Source organism: Acanthaster planci, linkage group LG11 (assembly GCF_054643075.1).
Source record: "Acanthaster planci isolate LZ-2023a linkage group LG11, COTS_SCS, whole genome shotgun sequence".
In the NCBI taxonomy this organism is placed as follows: Eukaryota; Metazoa; Echinodermata; class Asteroidea; order Valvatida; family Acanthasteridae; genus Acanthaster; species Acanthaster planci.
Genome location: NC_141787.1, coordinates 15152078 through 15169589, shown reverse-complemented (window position 1 = coordinate 15169589; position 17512 = coordinate 15152078). Strand labels below are relative to the sequence as shown.

Sequence of the window (17512 nt, the reverse complement as noted above, 5' to 3'; positions counted from 1 at the left end):
ACAGAAATGGTGTCAGCAGTGGGATAAAATTTCTGTTGCAACCACTTAACCACTTCATGCCGGGGCATTTTTCAATGTTGATGATGCTGGGTCAGCATGACTATCATTTTTTTCTGTTTTCAAACTCCTTCAAAAATTCACCATTTCATTTAACGGTCATTCATAGCCGCACCGAGTAATCTTTAGGCACTATTCTAAGTTGACAGGTGACCTTCATTGACGCTCGAGTATTTCAGCCAGGCCAGCAGCCTTGTAAACAGAGCCCAGATTGTGCGGTGTTGTATAACTGTCTTTTGTTCACGAACCTGGCTTAGTGCACTGCTGACCTCTTTTCAATAGGGGCCAGATTAGCGTGCAGCGGTGCTGTGTGGCTCATCGCTGCGGTGGTGGAGCGCTTTTGTCCCCGGTGGTAATCCGCTCGCTCTCAATGCCCCAAACCCTGGTATACGGTTTCAAAACAAGGCTGGATTATCACCACTTTTGAGAGTGAAAAATGCCGGTAATGCCCAGCAGCCTGGTCTTTTGTTCGGAGTACGGTCTTTTGTTACAGGGCCCTGTTTCCTTTGTCCGAGTTCGGTGACCCCAGCCACCTATATAAACCATACGTCTCCAATCCCGGAGTCCCCGGCAGGAAGTGGTTAATACTTGTGCTCATCCCATCATGATTTTTCTGGTTAACCTCTTGAGAAACAGGTGACCTATCTCTCCACTGTCTCTCAGATGTAGCAAAAAGCTTTGGAAATGGTTTGAGTGGTGGCAGAGGTGGGATAAGATTAGTTCCTCACCTCATACTGTTTCTTGAGCTCTTCTATTTCATCATCAAACCTCTGCTTTTCGAGGGCAGCTTTCCTCTTCCTCTCTGACAGACTCTGTGATGAGGCAAATTGTTTAAAATTCCAATTACTTTTTGCACCAGTTAAGTACTTCTCCAGATAGGAAACAGGTAGTGTCATTTATACAAAGAAGGAAAATTCCCAACCAAATTTATTCCTCGACACCAAATCACCTGGAGAGACAATGTGGCTTCCTTTAAAACAGCAGCGGAAACTTCCATATACTACCCAGAGAGTCCATCACAAGTCATTCAGTCTTAAGCCAATTCACAAGCTGTTCAAATGAACTGTAATAAAAGCATTCCTTTATCATTGTTCACCCTGTTACTTATGACGCGCCTTGTGAAGGGACTTGTGATGGACTTGAATACAACACTGAAACTACCTACAATAAAAATCAAAAAGTTTAATGAAGCACTTGCAAAAGAAGGCTCTGAAATCTCTGTTGGGCTTCTGGACTTTTCCCCCAATTTTGTCATGCTCTTTCAGAAACACTTTGCAAAAAATAAAGACAAAGATGTTGGCACCACACTAGACAACTTCTAAAGATTGATGAAAATTACCGGCTTACCTTGTCGATTGTTTCCTTCTCGCTCTTCAGGTCGTTAAGTTCCTCCTCGATGACGATCAGCCGGTTGCTCAGTGACTTCTTCTCTGCCTTCTCTTCCTTGAGGTTCCTAGTAAGCTCGGTTACCTTCCAGTCTGAGTCTGTTAGCGAGCAAAACAGAACAAATACCTTAAGATCAGAGCTTGCAAAACCAAATGTTCAAGGATGTTGATGCTTTCAAGAGAGACTACATAACATAAAAGTAAATGAGTAGTTTACTGTGAAAATCATAAATCCACTATTCCAACAAACTTCAAAAGTTGCAGCAGTACAGCGCGTCTGCAACCTCGGCAAAAAATTCTAGGCTTGCTCCCCTCTCACCTTGCTGTTTGGTCCGCATGGCTTCCATCTCTGACAGCTGTGACTGGGAGGTGTTCAGCCCGTGGTCCAGTTTGGTCTTGAGTTCGCTCTCTCGCTGCTGGACCGCCGACAGCTCCATCTGGAGGGAGCTGATCTTGGCAGTGGCCTTGCTGAGGTCTGCCGTCAGCTGAACCTGGGGTGAAAGGGGACAGTGTGTTGAAGTAAACACTCAACAGTCAACGTAAGGCTGAGAGTGTTCAAGTCCTTTTGTATTTACATGTATGCTATCTACAATGTCTGGGACACTGGATCTAAATGTGAGTGGTGTAAGACTCGGTGCACAAGTGGCCCACCCCCAATTGGTAACAAAGAGAGAGAGAGTAGGCCGATACTGGAGTGTCACTGGTACCCTGCACCTGATCCCCACACAGTGATCTTTCAATATCAGTATGTGCAATTTGCAGATGATGAGAACTTGTGCCTGCTCCATGCCACGCATGAATGCCATTGAAACAAATGCATGCCCCGATGCTTGTTGGACCAAATGGACTCATTCTCAGGTGGTAGCAAACTCCAAATCATATCTACCTGTGGTTACGGTATCATACGTCTGAAGGAGCTTAGAATAAACATCATGAGGTAGCCTACTTGCTGGATGGGAAGCTGTGCAACATGGGATATGGCAAACCGGATATGAAGGGGCGTGACGCAAACTAGAATATCCTGAGTGAAGGACTAAAGATATCTGATGTAAACTAGGATATCCTGGGTATGGGATCTTGGGCAAATTGCCAGATAAGCCCATGTGCATGTTTCTTAAAGGGCATAAGGTAACCTGGGTATCACAGGATCTGCAGGTGCATGTGACATGAATTGGGCTATCCCGGCTCTAGAATCTAAAGGGGTTTGGAACCGACTGGATATCCAAAGTAAAGAACCAGTCCTCACAACACGAGGTATACATGGGGAGTCAGGTTGGCATAGAGGTTCTTTCCTTGCCCTCCACTTCTGCGGTCCGGGTTCGATTCCCGGCTCAGTCCACTTGTGGATTGGGTTATCAGTCCCTACCTGATTCTGTGGGTTTTACCCAGAATATTCCTCTGGGGTTTTCCACCCAACTCTAAAGCTTTCACTACTTCTCGTTTCAATGTGCTGGAGTCTTGAAGTGTATGAAGTGGGCGCATCACTTGGAGGAAGACATGTAACCTGGGATATCCCAGGTAGTGGAGCAATTTCTCTTGGTAGATGACATAATCACATAATCAAAGATGTGCACTACTTTCTGATCCAGGAAATCCCATGATATGCTCAGTTACCAGGCAGATGAAGAGGATATCAAAACCGAAGCGTACCTTTTCCTGTTCCATCTCTAGGACCCTGGCTTGGGACTGGGCCGTCGTCTGCTTGAAGGAGTCATTCCTCTTCTCCATCAGGGTGTTGCTCTGCTCGACAAACCTACGAGAGAAGGCAAGTTGATGGAATATTATAACTGGGATCAACGGCCATTTCACGAACACTCGTTTAAAATCTTGACATACGACGGTCGAGAAGATGCAAAAAAGTAAGCGGATATGCTGGAGACAATCAATCCTGAAGGTTTCATGTGGAGTAGAAAACTCGTTTTTCTGAGTTAGTTTCTGGATAATCGCGACAAACCAAATAATTCATATCACTCCAAGTTGAGCCCAGCAGGTTATAATATCCAAAGCCACGCATGGCATCAACAAGAAAACTCGCAAACTACAAGCAACCAACCACGCTCATGCTACATGGACATCTGTTTTGCCAGTGCTACAGCATGCCACAGAAAATTAATCACGTCTGACACATGAAGCCAGAGAGATCAGATTTTTAAGAAAAATCATACAGCTAATTTTTCCAGGTCATGTTTGAAAGGTTCTCCTTTGTATATACAGAAATTTATTTCTGCATGCACAGTGCATTGGAAAGACAGGTTGGTGTACAGGTTAAACCACTGCTTATAGTCCCTTAGATCTCAGGTCTGGTTACCATCACACTGCCTGAAATTCCAGCCGGCTCTGAATTAACCAGTAGCCAAACGTAGAGCCGTGCCTCAACATTCTTATATTGTCATGCTTATGATATGCAAAATTGTAATTATCATGCAGATGATATGCAGAGCAGGCTTCAGGTTGTGCATGCAAAGCGAGGACCTACTTTTTGACAAAGCCATGGTCATTGTTGACGGTCTTGTTAACATTATTGTGTCTGCGGGGGGAGGAGGAAGTGGGAAAACGGCCAAATGACATTGGAAAATGGAACAAAAACAGGAGCAGAATCTGGAGAGGAAATCTCACTGAGGGAATACTTGGCAAAAGGAATCAAACACCAATATTCAAGCAAGGAAAGGAATAAATTGTCTGGACAAAAATGGCACAGGATGAGTAAGTACCCTTTCCTGTTTAGCCACCAAAAAACACCACACCAAACATCTCCAGGAGTGGGCCAAGAAAGACTAAGAAAGAACACTAAATACTCCTACAGAAACAATCGCTGAAAAGGAATGTTTTGTAATGCATCATACAAATGATTTAGTTGCTTGTGCTTAGTATTCAGGAAAGCACTCTCAAAAGGCCAAAATTAACAGTCAGGGGCCCTAAAAACTAGAACCCATAACTTTTGCCTTGTATCTGCAAGTTCCCAGTTTAGTTGGGAAGAGGGTAAGATTGCCAGGAGCTTTAGAAAAGGAAGCAGGTGGGAACATTAAACTTTTTTCTTTAATTAACCACTGGGGATACATATTTCAAGCTAAGGTCGTGTCTGTATTGAACATTTTATGGCTACGTCTTCTTGCCATTAATATACAGCCGTGCATAGCCATAGCCATAGACAACCAGGTCAGCTTCAGATGTGTGCTTTAATCACTCCATGCTAGGTGCAGCATGTGGGCGAGCAAGCTGTCGGCGATGTATCAGTGTCAACACTTCTTCCGCTGTTGACAACCTTAACATACCCCGTTTTCGAAAAGTTCATTCCCACTGTCAACTCACACTTCTGTCATTATGTCATCTGTCTTTCTGTCACTTGTTGACAGCTCAAAGGTGACTATTTTCCCCTTTAACAAGTTGCATCCTGAGTGTTCTAAACTTAGCAGGAATAGGGTTAAATCAAAGACACTTGCGCATTCTTAAAAATGTCCCACTGGTTGACCACTCGGCTTTGAGGTAAAATCTTACAAGTACATGGAATATGTATAAAATGTGTCTGTGAAAATATACACTTCTGTTCAGATGGTGAAAGACAGTGGCCAAACACTTCTTAACTGCAAAGCTCAAAACTTCTCAAGACAAAATATTGAACGCATACAAAGAAAGGCTGTAATTGAAAGATATAAGTGAACGACAGGAATAGTAAATATGCCTTGCCCCTGCATGAACATTTGGGGAAGAACAATTATTAAAAATCGACGCTGTAATCAAACAGGAAAGAATTAATCCATTGAAAAAAAACTTCCAACTTGCCGGTTTACTCACATCTGATTCCTCTGGATAAGTTCAGCTATCTTCTCGTTCTGCGTCTCAATTTTACTGTCCTTCTCTACGTTCTCCTTCTTGAGTTTTTCATTCTCCTGGACGATGCGGGCGATGTTCTGCATCAAGATGTTGGCTTCTAGGTTTGGGATGGCCGCTGGCGAGGGACCGGTCGCTGAAGACTGGAAGTTCAGTTTCTCCACCTTCAGACGGAATGGTAAAAAGCCAGCTTTTTTTCAAGGGGAAAACTTTTGGCTTGGCACAACCTGGTCATGACCAGAAGGATTTCACTTAGGCAACAATTAGTGGTACATATACATTTTGAACATTTTTGCAAGTTTTCAATTATGTTAAAAGCATGCCCATGGAAACGAAATCTGTCGCCAAACAAGATAAGTTAAATTAATATTCATGAGATTGAATTTCCACAATTTGCAATAAAAACTCGTTAACCAGAGAAAATAGTGGTAATTATAAATAGAAGAGAAATGGAAACATATTTTTTTGCTCACAATAATCTTCACTCAAATGTTACAAGGGATGATAAAATTAAAACCCGAAATAAAATCCGTCAATTAAGGCTGACCTAATTTTAACAGTGAAACCCACAGCATCACACCGACTTGTGACTCATTCTCAGACCACAGGTTGCGTTTAATAAATACCCCGAAAAAAGCCAAGTAAATTCCGATAGAGTAGACCACTCTGGTCTTGTGACACACATCGGTCCCACAAGTCCCCTTGTGGGACATGTTTAAGGGAAAGCATAAGATCTCACAGGCTTTGTGAACACATGTATGAAGGCCCTCTGTAGCTTTGAAGTACGGTACCTTAGGCTCCCCGGTCCACGTGCCCTCGTCTTTAATGAAATCAATGTGAGGTGTTCATTACAATAAAAGTAGACGGGTTCCAAGTTCCTTCATTTATTACACTCCACACTTTGATTGGAAGTGACAGAGCTTACACTACACCAACATTGAGAATTACATTGTGCCTTTTACACAGGGAAGTGTCCCGAGTTGACAGCGATGTCTTGCACATGCCTTGTACATAATTAAACAGAAAATACATGTAGCCTGTCTGCAGAAAACATGTAAATTCCACTTAGAAAATGCAGTCTTTCTGTAAATGCCTGCATGCTACTGATACGTGTGTGATATAGTAGACATTTGCCAAAGCAACCTGTTTATATCAAGCACACAACTAGGTCAAGTACATGTAACTTGACTTGGTTTTCAAATAAACTGCAGAAACATCACAGAAAATGAACAAAATATTCCAGTACCCCTCAGTGCTGTAAATTAGAAAATGTGATTAAAACCATTACTGAAATATGATACACACCCAAATACCAAAGAATTAACTGAATACAAAACATCACTATCCCTCCTGTTTGAATGTCACAATACTGAGAACTTCCAAGAAGCAGATAATCTCTAAGTTGAAGTCTACAACTTCCACAAGGAAAAAAGCTATGAAGTAACACTTTCTAGAGGCCACTAGCAGCTGTAGGGGCTGGTTTTCATGACAAGGCACAATGGATCACAAGGGACATCTCCTCATCCCTGGTCACCTCCTGTGGATGCATTGTTAACGTCTTGTAACAAGACCACAACTTCCTGTTCAGGAACAAATGACAAACATCCAACTAGTGATGACTAATACATAGCCATTTATGTTCAGCACCTGACAAGTTCAACTCCAAGACAGCTCAAAAAAGCCACCAATAGAACCACAAAAGATGTGTCGAAATTTAATCCCTGGTGCCCGGTACCTGTATGGTCACCATGGCTGGCACGGTGCAGTACATGTAGCTGTCGCTGGAGCCCGAGTTAGGCCGGGACCGTTGGTTATTGGCCATCCTTCCACTCATCTTGGCTTGCAGTTTGGTGTGCTGGCTCGGCCCCATGGACGTACTGCCATTGGCTGGCATCCAATGTCTTCAAGATGGGACGTGCTGATAACGTCCCGATCGACCACTGGGACAAGACTGGTTTCAAGTACCGTCTTGGCACTCTAGGCTCATTTCCAGCCGGCCAAACGTCCCTCCATGCGGCATGATTTCAATGCAAACATGAAGCACTTCTTCTCTAGGATCGTGTCTCCGTGCTCAGTGAACTTGGCTGCTCGTTTTTCTTCTCACTCTCGGAAACAGATGAAGTGACGTGCGGACGCAGCTACAGCAGGAGTCATTAGTCACTTCCAAATGAACAGCTTCCGTTCCTTACTATGCCTATACCCGTATTAAAGTGGCTTTAGAGGATTTCCAGCCCATGTCGTAGACAAAGGGGTGTTGATATGAATCCATTCACACTGGTACGCAAACTTCTTACAAGACCCTTCTCTTCTGCTGTCAGTCTAAAATTATTTGTACGGTCACTTGATCTTTTTTTATAGATCCCGTTTCCGTGCCAGTTCAATACCACTTTTTTTCAGTAAGGGTGTGTCAATGTTGCAATTAAATACATGTAGACCCGTGACTTGTCTGGAATTAAGCCAGACAGAAGGAATAAGGCAGTTCACAAAGCACACTGTTGGTTCAGAAACTTTAACCAAAAACTTATGTCCTATATGACAAATACATGCATATACATGTACATTTACAATGTAACCAGCAACAATTGAAACCTGGACTACCTATAGTTATCATTTGCAATAGGACATCCTCCCAAATGGGAGTTCTCACATACATGTACATGTATGTTAATACAAGGCTAAAACCGTAATCGTTTTACAAAGAACAAAACTGATTACACAAAGTGATTTTTTGGGGGGGTTTAGTCTTGAAAGCAGGCAGGTGGAACAATTACCGACCTGACTTGTATTTCTTCTGGATTCCTATTTTTTTTTCCCTCAAGAAGGGTTCTCCCCTGTGGTATGTCTACAAAAATAATGCGGATATACGACACCACAACCGATTTCTCATACTTGGAGTCAATTTCTTTTGTCGCAGATCTCTACAAAACTGTTTCCCTTTGAGAGATATCTACTGGGCACCTTGCGCAGCGCTGGGCACGTATCCATACTGTTCAACTGCCAGTGACTCATGCAAGGGAAAAGGGGATCAGGAGCTTGGATTTTTCCTGACAGGAAGGAGCGGCGTCTTGGGAGTGCTCGACAGTTCTGGCTTGCCTAGGTAAAGCTAGCTTGCCTTACTGAATCCCCCCTCTCTCCCTTTGATGGGGAAACCGGCTCGCACTTCCTCCTCACAAGTGCTCACTGATGTGAGAGTGGGGCGGCGTAACGAGGCTGATTAAAGTGGACTAATGGCTTAAGGAAGTTTGATGAAGCGTATCCCAGGGATCGGCAGGTTTTGAGTTTAGGGATGGCGACTTGCACACTTCATAAAACTTCTTGATAAATTACAGAATTTTCGGAAATTTATCTACAGTCCCTCAAGCTTTTTTTTCCTTTATGGTTGCATATTCATCTGACATTATCAACATCTGATGTGAACATGTTAAATTCCTAAAAAAAAGTATTTTGGACCAAGAGATAGGTGGCATGCGTTCCTGCATATACATGTACATAAAACAGTGTTTTTGAGCTTCAACAGTGTTACCAGATATTATTTATCAAAGTGGGGAAACTTTGGTTCTTAAAATAAAATAATTGCTTTGAGAATTTGGCTGTAATACGTGCCATTCACAACAGTACGCCTTCAAGAGTTTGCAACGCAATGACCAATCACAATGCGCGAAATCTGTCAACCCAGTGCGCGTTTTGGAAAGGATCAAAAGATTTTGTGCATTGTGACTGGCCAATGCGTTGCAAACTCTACTGTGAATCGCCCGTATTGTGGTAAAATATGGAAAGAAACAAACCATCAAGTGCAATGAAAAGCAGATCAGTTGCGAGACAGGCCAATTGAATTCTGACAGGAACTGACAGAATGTACCTGATCACTTGTTACACAATCTCCAAAACTAGTCACATTGACTGGGAATACACTCCTCTGGGCCTTTCAGTTTTACAGTGATGTAGTCGAGTACTTTTTGAAAACCAAGTTCTCTACCAAATATTTAACTAGTTAGGAGGAAACAAAGCTGAAGTACATCGGCATTTGATGGTGCATGCATAAAGGTAAGATTACAAAGCAACATAATGACTTCAGACCATCACTGTTTGATTACAATTAACTTATTAGGAGAAAAGTACTCGGAAAATACTCGGCCAAGTACTTTCCGAGTACTTTTCTCCTTAAAATTGAAATTTTACACAACTGGGAGTGTCTGAAGTCTAACATTTATTTTGTAATCTTACCTTTGCACATTTACCATCAAATACCTGAGCACTCTGGCTTTATTCCCTCTTACCCAGTTCAGTATTTTGCGGAGAACGTTGGTACTCGGAAAGTACTCGACTACAACACTGCAGTTTCATCTGATTTAGCCTGGTACGCCAAAGAAAATCACATGCCACATAATTACGCATGAGATCAACACTTGAAGGAGGTTTCCTTTGTTTTGTCTAAGTTACAAACTTGTACACAATTAGGCTCCACATCTTAAGTGCTCTGGTTACATAACCATGGGATAATCTTGAGTGAGACTGGCATTTCTCAAATTTGTCTTAGCTGATAAGAGCGAGTAACAAGTAAAGGCATGAGGGAAATAAAGGCTTTACTTACTCTGGCTGAGAGGTTGTCAATCTTGCCCGACACCAGGTCCATGACCATCTTGAGGTCTGAGTGGTGCTGGCGGGACTCAGACAGCAGCATGGGCAACTCCTGGCTCACGGGTTGCTGGACCAGGGCCTGGCTGGTGCCCGTCAGGATCGTGCTGGCGAACGGCTGCTGCTGCTGCTGCGGCTGTGGCTGCTGGTGGTGGTGAAGGGTCTGCTGGGCGGCCGCCGCCGCTGCTGCCGCGGCGGCCGCTGCCTGCTGCTGTTGCTGTTGCTGCTGCAGCAAGAGATTGGGATCGGTGGCCTGGGCGGTAAATTGCTGCTGTTGGAAAATACAAATGGATCAAAATTATTTAGTGTCCCTGGCCACCACTTCGATTCGTAAGCTCTGTTGGATGCCGAGGTAATCAACTCCAAGTCCCTAGGTGTATTTCTCAGATGCTTCCTGAACCCTGCAAAATCCAACACTGCTCAAGAAACCAGTGCAACATTCTTTGTGCATTAACCCTGCAAAATCCATCACTTCTCAAGAAACCAATGCAATATTCTTTGTGAATTAATTCTTTGTACATAAATTTTTTTCCACAAATATCTGTCAAAATTGTCTAAACCTGAAGGATTCGGAAGTTATCAGGGAGGGTTAGCATTCGTGAGGGTTAGGTTTTAATAAGGGAAGATTAGTTCTTGATTGGCTGCACATCTCTGAAGCAAAAAACAGATTCCACCAGGGTCACAAACGATGCAATTGCTTGCAAAGTTATCAAAAGGGACGTGTCAAAAAGAAAAATTGAGCGGTAGACGCCAGATGGTGCATAAACAAACAGGCAAGGGAGAAAGCATCACAAAAGTAAAATGGAGAATAGCGGTAGCCAACAAAGACAAGGGACGAGAAAAATTGATCAGGTCGGCAAAGGAGAAAAACAGGCAATGAAGTGAAAGACGTGCAATGACCAAAAAAAAATAGGTGCAAAGTGGAGAAAAAAGCACGGCAAATGAGAGTGTAACTTCTGTCCTTCATAAGCGCAGGTCACAGGACCTTTTCCTCTCTGTGACACACAAAGCCTGGAGTTGTATGTAACAAGTGGAAAGCTAGACAAACAGCGACAGCAAGTGAGGGATGCGGAACGGGGAATGCTACATAAAGACACTCTGTTAACCCTAACCCTCCTCAATCCTTCACCTGTTGGAGGACTGAGGAGTGTTAGGGTTAATAAGTGTATTCAACAGAAAGCCAAATATGAAGCAGACAATTTGGGAGTTTAAACTGATGTTTGCATCAAAGGCAAGAGCGAAGGAACATCTCCACAACTAGGGATGAAGAGAACAGGGTCTAAGTATACAGCAACACAGACGTATTTCCTTCAACGTCTACGAAGAGAAATACTGCTGCACCCTTGCTGGGAGCACGCTTGCTTCAACAATTCCGAGCAGCAGGACAGAGCTTGTATCAACCAGACAAACACTGCACTCAAATGGCAGCGCTCCACACAGGAACAAGGACTTTCCATTCTTTTCCCTTGTTTTTTTTTTTAGACGCTTCCCAAGACGAGCAACTCAAAGGAAAGCTAAAAAGCAACAAAACAGAAGAAGGTGCGATCGTCACGGTACCTGGTACGGATATTGCGATCCTGTCCCATGCATGGCAGTTGACTGTCGATGAAATCAAAATGCAAAGAGTAGCAGAAAGAGATGAGTGTATAAGAATACTCCAGACAGTGAGTAACACAGGTGGGCAAAAGGGTGGACACACGTGAGGATAATACAGGGGAGACAAACATGAAGAAATAGAACAAGATCCACAATCTCCTTATTCACCGGCAGCAGAGATGCTAAAAACTTGTCAAAGACTATCGCGTACCCCCATTTACTGACCAAATCTTGCAGAATAGTTCACCATTAACTCTTCTATTGCCATGAAGGTGTTCCAATTCAAACAAACATTTTTAAGGCGTGAAAATTTCTTACTGTACCAACAAGTTATCACAATGAAACTTAATCTATGAATGTTGAAACCGCAAAATCTTTTTGCTTTTGCTATCAAACCAGCTGCGATCCGAACCTTTGTCAAAATCACAATTTTGTTCCTAAATTTATTCTTTAACCCTAACCCCCCCAAGGGTTGCTGGCCCTAACCTTCCCCATTCACACAAAGTTAAATACCCATATGGGACTTTGTGCACAGAGGTATGCCAAACCCAATGCAAAAGCCAGCTGTTATGGGCCTACCAGACCTATCCCCACAGAATTAAACACTTTACTACTGTGTGGTCGGGGAAGGTTAGGGTTAACGCACTCTCTAAACAGCGACACTTGAAGAAGTTTTAAAGCTGCAACACAGACAGACGGATCCACTAAGCCCTGCCCTAGAGAATTCTGACCAATCAGAGCTGTGATTTTACTGGTATGTTTGACGTGCGGCATGCACCAGAGTCTTTTGTTTTTGCTTTGTTTGAAAGTGAGAGACAGGACCATGGATCAGCGTGGCATTCGAGAAGGGCATATGCTAAAGACCCCTGTGCGTAGTGGGCAAGGCTCATTGGATGAGTTTACTTAGGTATGACGGGGTTTCTTCGTGGGGGAGAGGCGTGACAGCTCTAGCCAGGGCAGGAGCGAAAAGGACACGTCTCCCCGATGAGACATTTGGAAGCTGATTTTGCTGTGAATACCATGAATAATACTCGGACAAACAGTGGTCACCTGGCCCCTCCCCCCCGGGGAGTTGTGGTCACTTACCTGGAATCCTGGCTGCTGCGCCATGCCTGGCATGCCGGCCATACCCGCCATGCCCATGGGTTGCTGCTGCACCTGGGGCTGGGCCGGAAACTGCTGCGGTTGGGGTGGTTGCTGCTGGGGCTGATAGACGGCCACGGCCTGGGAAAGCGGCATGGCTGGGAAGAGACGGGAAAGACAGCAGACAAAAGAATGCGAGTAATCTCACGCTCCTTGTCAAATATAAAATAAGGTACGGGGCGGCGCGGACATCTGGGATTCTTGCAAAAATGTCAGGTACCGTGCCGGTGAAAACAGCCGCCATGGTGAAGTACGCACGCACCAGCCAGTCCGATGATCGGGTTACGCAATCTTTTCTTCGATCAGTACGTACACACATGCTCGTTGCAGTTGTTTTCACTGGCCGCGGTGTGGCTGCTACCCGCAATTTTGTGAAACTCCCGGATGTCCGCACTGTCCCACTGTCCGCACGGTCCATCCTTCAGCTTTTGATGTGTCAGACAGCTACTCAAATGCTATTAATCACATTCACAAAGTTGATCTGAACTTTACTGATAGTCTTAAGTTACTAACAAACCCCAATTTTTGAAAAGTGCAGAATTCACAGCGTCACACAGAGAAACCTTGATTTGGGTTTTGTTTAAGTTTTGACATGCTGTGCAATATGGATACAGACATCTACAAGACACCTTGACTGGGTGTGTCTTCACGAAAGAAATGGGTGCAGAGTGATATGACCTGCACGCACGAACACTCCTGCATGGGACATCTTCGCTGTGACAAGTTTGGTGGGTCAATATAAACATGTTGCAGATTCCTTGAGAAAGAATGAATGCAGAACGGGCTTCACTTTGCTTGTGCACGGTGAATGTGAAAACATTCAATCTAGGTTTTGTTTGCATCTCTCTTGTAATGTGAGATGCGATGTGTACACAGCGCCCTCGGTTGGGTTCGCCGAATCCTCCTCTTACCTTGTGCGGTTTGAGGCATCATACCCACCGTAGAGTTTGGCATGTGCATCTGTTGGGCCATGCCTTCGGCCCCCATGGCGTGCTGGTGCTCTGGCTTGGCAGTGGTTGGCGGCTTGCGTCCCATCTTGGCAGGCTTGCTACGCGGATGAGGGTGTGCGGTTACCGGTGGCGGGGAGGTGTAGCCGGTGTCTGACGCACTGTTCTCCTGTGTTATGGCAGAAGTGTTTTGTTGGTCTTATTATGGCCGATTTATTGAATATTGTGACTACCAGGAAGGTTACTTGAAAGCTAACATGGTTACCAGGATGGTACTGCAACGGCCAATGTGGCTGCCATGTTTACCACGAATGCTCTGGCCACTGCGATGGCATCCAAGGCCACTGTGGTCGCTATAGCTACCATGGGTGGCTAGCATGGTTTCTACGATGGATACTGTGGCTGTGGTAGTGGCTTCCATGGTTACACTGATAGCTGTGGTTATTGTTCTAACCACAAATGGACACTATGACGATTGATGGGAGGTGCCACAAATATTATGGATCCCTCAGGAGTTGAAATGGCCTACAGCTATGCCAACTGAAAGGGTTGCAGAGCTCACAAAAATCAGTTTACACTGGCCTATAACTGAGTCAATGTGATGTTGGCTATAGCAGCCCACCCAAACCACTGTGATTGCTCCTACGTCCAGAGCAATGGCTGACGAATACCAGTTCACACTCACTCAGCACCACACTAAGAAACCTCTTGACAAGTACTTACATCGGCCTCCGAATCGTCGGTGCTCTCTGTGGCTACCGCAGCCCCCTGTAGAGGCAACATGGGCTGTCCCATCTTGGCCATCCTGGAGATGAGCTTGGCTTTACTGCTACTGACGGGGCTCTGTGGAGAGGTTGGTAGAAGGAACAGTGATACATCCAATCTTTGTGGGCACATTTTCATTCCGTAACAGTGTTGGAGTTGAGACCTCTAACCAACCATTACGAGACCATCGCAAGACCCCAGTAGACCAACACGAGACCCCACGAGACTGACACAAGACCTCCAGTCTGAATTCAAGTCACAAGCTGTTCAAATGAACTGCAGCAAACCCATTCCTTTGTCAATATTCATCTTACTACAACTCATGGCAGGTCTTGTGACTGGCCTTATGGCTGGTCCTGTGCTAGTCTTGATTGCAACACTGAAGTCAGCAAGGACATACAGGTAGTGTATAAGAAAAAGCCAGTACGAAAGATTTAACACGTATTGTGCCTTGAATTATTGGGAATGCCGCAAGAAAAACCAAGCAGGAAAGAGCAGTTAGATCTAACACGCATTGTGCCTTGCGTTATTGGGAATGCTGCAAAATTTGTCTGCCAAAATACAGCTTATAGAGAAAAAAAGACACACGTTCATTTCTACTCTTCAAAGTTGCCCAATTTGGCACTCAAAACTTTGATGCGAATTTCTTTCTGATTTGATAAACCTCCAACTTTGATCAACTTGGACTGACCAGCAGTGGCAGTGCTTACAGAACGGACTCTTCTCTGGGAAAATTTTTGCTATTTAACGTATCAGACTGAGGGGAAAAAAAAGATATGCAACTCACGGATGAGAGGTGGTCAGTGAGGGAAGCTGACCGCGTCTTCACTGTTTCATCGCTGCTACTGAAATCACAACAACATCAAGATGGCCAATTCAAGACAAAGCAAATGAGGTCCACTTGCTTTTGACGGCAAAAACATCAAACTTTGCTCAAACCTTTTTTGTCCAACTACACAGAATTTACAGATTCTGCAAATCTCAGATATTGAAGACAATCACAAATGAATGCTGCATGAACAAAAGTCTAAGGCCGTTATTTCAATACTCAACTTCGGCTCCGTCTCAGGCTTCAACTGTTTCTTTTACTAGCTGACTTTGAAGCTGTAAGTGCAGTAATTAGTCTAATAGTGCCACAGAACATCAAGTAAGATGCAAGAAAGCCAAAAAATACAATAATCCAATGTAATTTAAACGCTTCAGGCCCACAATCGGGGATTGGTTTTGGGAACGAAGCCTGAGACGGAGACAAAGTCGAGTATTGGAAAACGGCCTAAATTTACACCAAAGGTGTTGCGGTTTCCCTCTTCACAAACTTCCAAACATACCAACAGGAGACACTGACATAACATCAGTTCATTCAGAAACAAGCACATCTAAGCAGATAATTTTGCTTAGTAATATTGAGCTGGTGACCGGCCAAACAACTGAACAGCGAGCCGCACTCCTGGCTGGTTGTTGGCATAACCTTGCTTACTGAAATTATGTATACTAAGCAGCGTACTTAAGCACACTTGCCAATGTGACTACATGAAATGTGATAGTAGCATTCTCAATGGTGTACTGTGAAGTGTTGGAGTTCTGGTAATCTGAAAGTTCTTAGGTTAGATACCAAAATGACAGTGAAATCTGGCAAAGACATAATGTTACAGGTATGTTTGCTTCAGCGGCTTCTAGTTTGAGGGGATAAAACTTCTCTGATATCTCCAAGTAACTGAAATAGACATCAGTACAATTAACAAGGGTCATTCCATGAGGCTGGGGCACAAGTTGTGATGGTGTCAATTGTTACATGGGTTCCGTAAAAATGAACAGTTATTTCCCTGCATGTGGATTCCAAATTGACATTGTTATACATCGTGCAAGGCTGAATACAGAGGTGTGTGTTATTGTTACAGAGTAAATGACCTACTGTACAGGTCATGACAGGTGGTAAAAGTTACTGGTGTAACAAGGACACCGTCATAAATTGTGCCCCAACCTCATGGAATGACCCACAACCGACAGAACATGGCAACCTAGAACTTCACAAGTAAATCAAAAGTTTCAATTTACATGTACAAGTACACCCGACTTCATAACTGTGGAAATGCGCATATCCCGAAACTTCAAGACTTCTTTCTCACTGTGATTGATCTGCGGATTTTCATTCAGAGCGACCAACTGGCCAGATGAAAGGGAAAATCAGTCGTGAAGGGTTGAGCAAATGAAGTGCTACTAACAAAAGGCTGTGGAGATAATCATCATTTGACTCCATCGATAATTAACGGCATGAGGGTGATTTGGACGCAAGCGGTGATGTTGAACCTGCGGATGACGATGATGATGAGGCTGTAAATCTGTGATGGAGAAAGTGACAGCTATAACAATGACACGAAAGCATCGTGATCTAGGCAAAATCAGAAAAATCAGTTACACTTTTCGGTTTGGTTTGCCGGCTCTTTTCTGGTTGGGAGCAGAGGGCGACAGCTTCTCGCGTACTCGTTCGTTGATACTACTGCAAAGGGTGGAAAAAACTTATGATGTGAACAAAACTGAATTCATGACGACTATCTTGAGGATGAAGTAAGATGACGCTGACGAACACCGTGAGGACACAAACTGATGACAAATGAGAACCATCCCGTGACAATGAGACAGATGCAACAACTCTATTATCTTGACCTTGTGACACAACAGTGCTTTGGATTCTGTACACAAAGGATCTCTGAGACATCATCAAATCACAACTCTCAGTGTAGAAACTTTCCCTGGTATGCACGTATAACGATATGTGATAACGTATGTGATCCTCGTAAACCAGTACTGTCTGACTGGTAATCATCCCCCTTTCAATAAGTTTACAACATCTGGTCTCCGAAGCCAGCCTTCTAAGTTCTTGTCAGAACAGCGGAGCACATTTCCCAGCATGCCAACCACGTTCCCAAAATAAAAACCAACACTAAGCACAGTAATGTTAAATACCCATCACTCGCACGGGCCGCTAATGTACATGTACATGCATATGCTGCACTTTATACTTTAAAAGGATCCAGGAAATAAATTTTTCTTAGAATCACTTTTTGTGTATCTCTGTACTCTTCCATGTATGAAGACTGTTTGACGTCGTTTTTGAGTTACATGAACTTAACAGTGCACTTTTTCAAACATTAAAAA

At 43.9% G+C, this 17512-nt stretch overlaps 1 protein-coding gene across 13 annotated transcripts in view; it reads right to left on the bottom strand.

The window, feature by feature from the left end:
• The window catches only part of fkbp15 (FKBP prolyl isomerase 15), a 54246-nt gene that overhangs the window by 11023 nt on the left and 25711 nt on the right, over positions 1 to 17512 (bottom strand). For 7 of the 13 annotated variants that reach the window (XM_087143023.1, XM_087143015.1, XM_087143018.1 and 4 more), the window contains exons 12-24: positions 16773 to 16853; positions 15144 to 15201; positions 14315 to 14434; positions 13556 to 13760; positions 12588 to 12742; positions 11463 to 11504; positions 9862 to 10176; positions 5235 to 5434; positions 3919 to 3969; positions 3093 to 3195; positions 1762 to 1933; positions 1405 to 1541; positions 786 to 869 (exon numbers count right to left, since the gene is read on the bottom strand). In XM_087143023.1, the coding sequence (XP_086999149.1) occupies positions 786 to 869; positions 1405 to 1541; positions 1762 to 1933; positions 3093 to 3195; positions 3919 to 3969; positions 5235 to 5434; positions 9862 to 10176; positions 11463 to 11504; positions 12588 to 12742; positions 13556 to 13760; positions 14315 to 14434; positions 15144 to 15201; positions 16773 to 16853 (1723 nt within the window). The remainder of the gene's footprint in view (positions 1 to 785; positions 870 to 1404; positions 1542 to 1761; positions 1934 to 3092; positions 3196 to 3918; positions 3970 to 5234; positions 5435 to 9861; positions 10177 to 11462; positions 11505 to 12587; positions 12743 to 13555; positions 13761 to 14314; positions 14435 to 15143; positions 15202 to 16772; positions 16854 to 17512) is intronic. The other 6 variants (XM_022229356.2, XM_087143025.1, XM_087143019.1 and 3 more) reach the window with 5 other exon arrangements.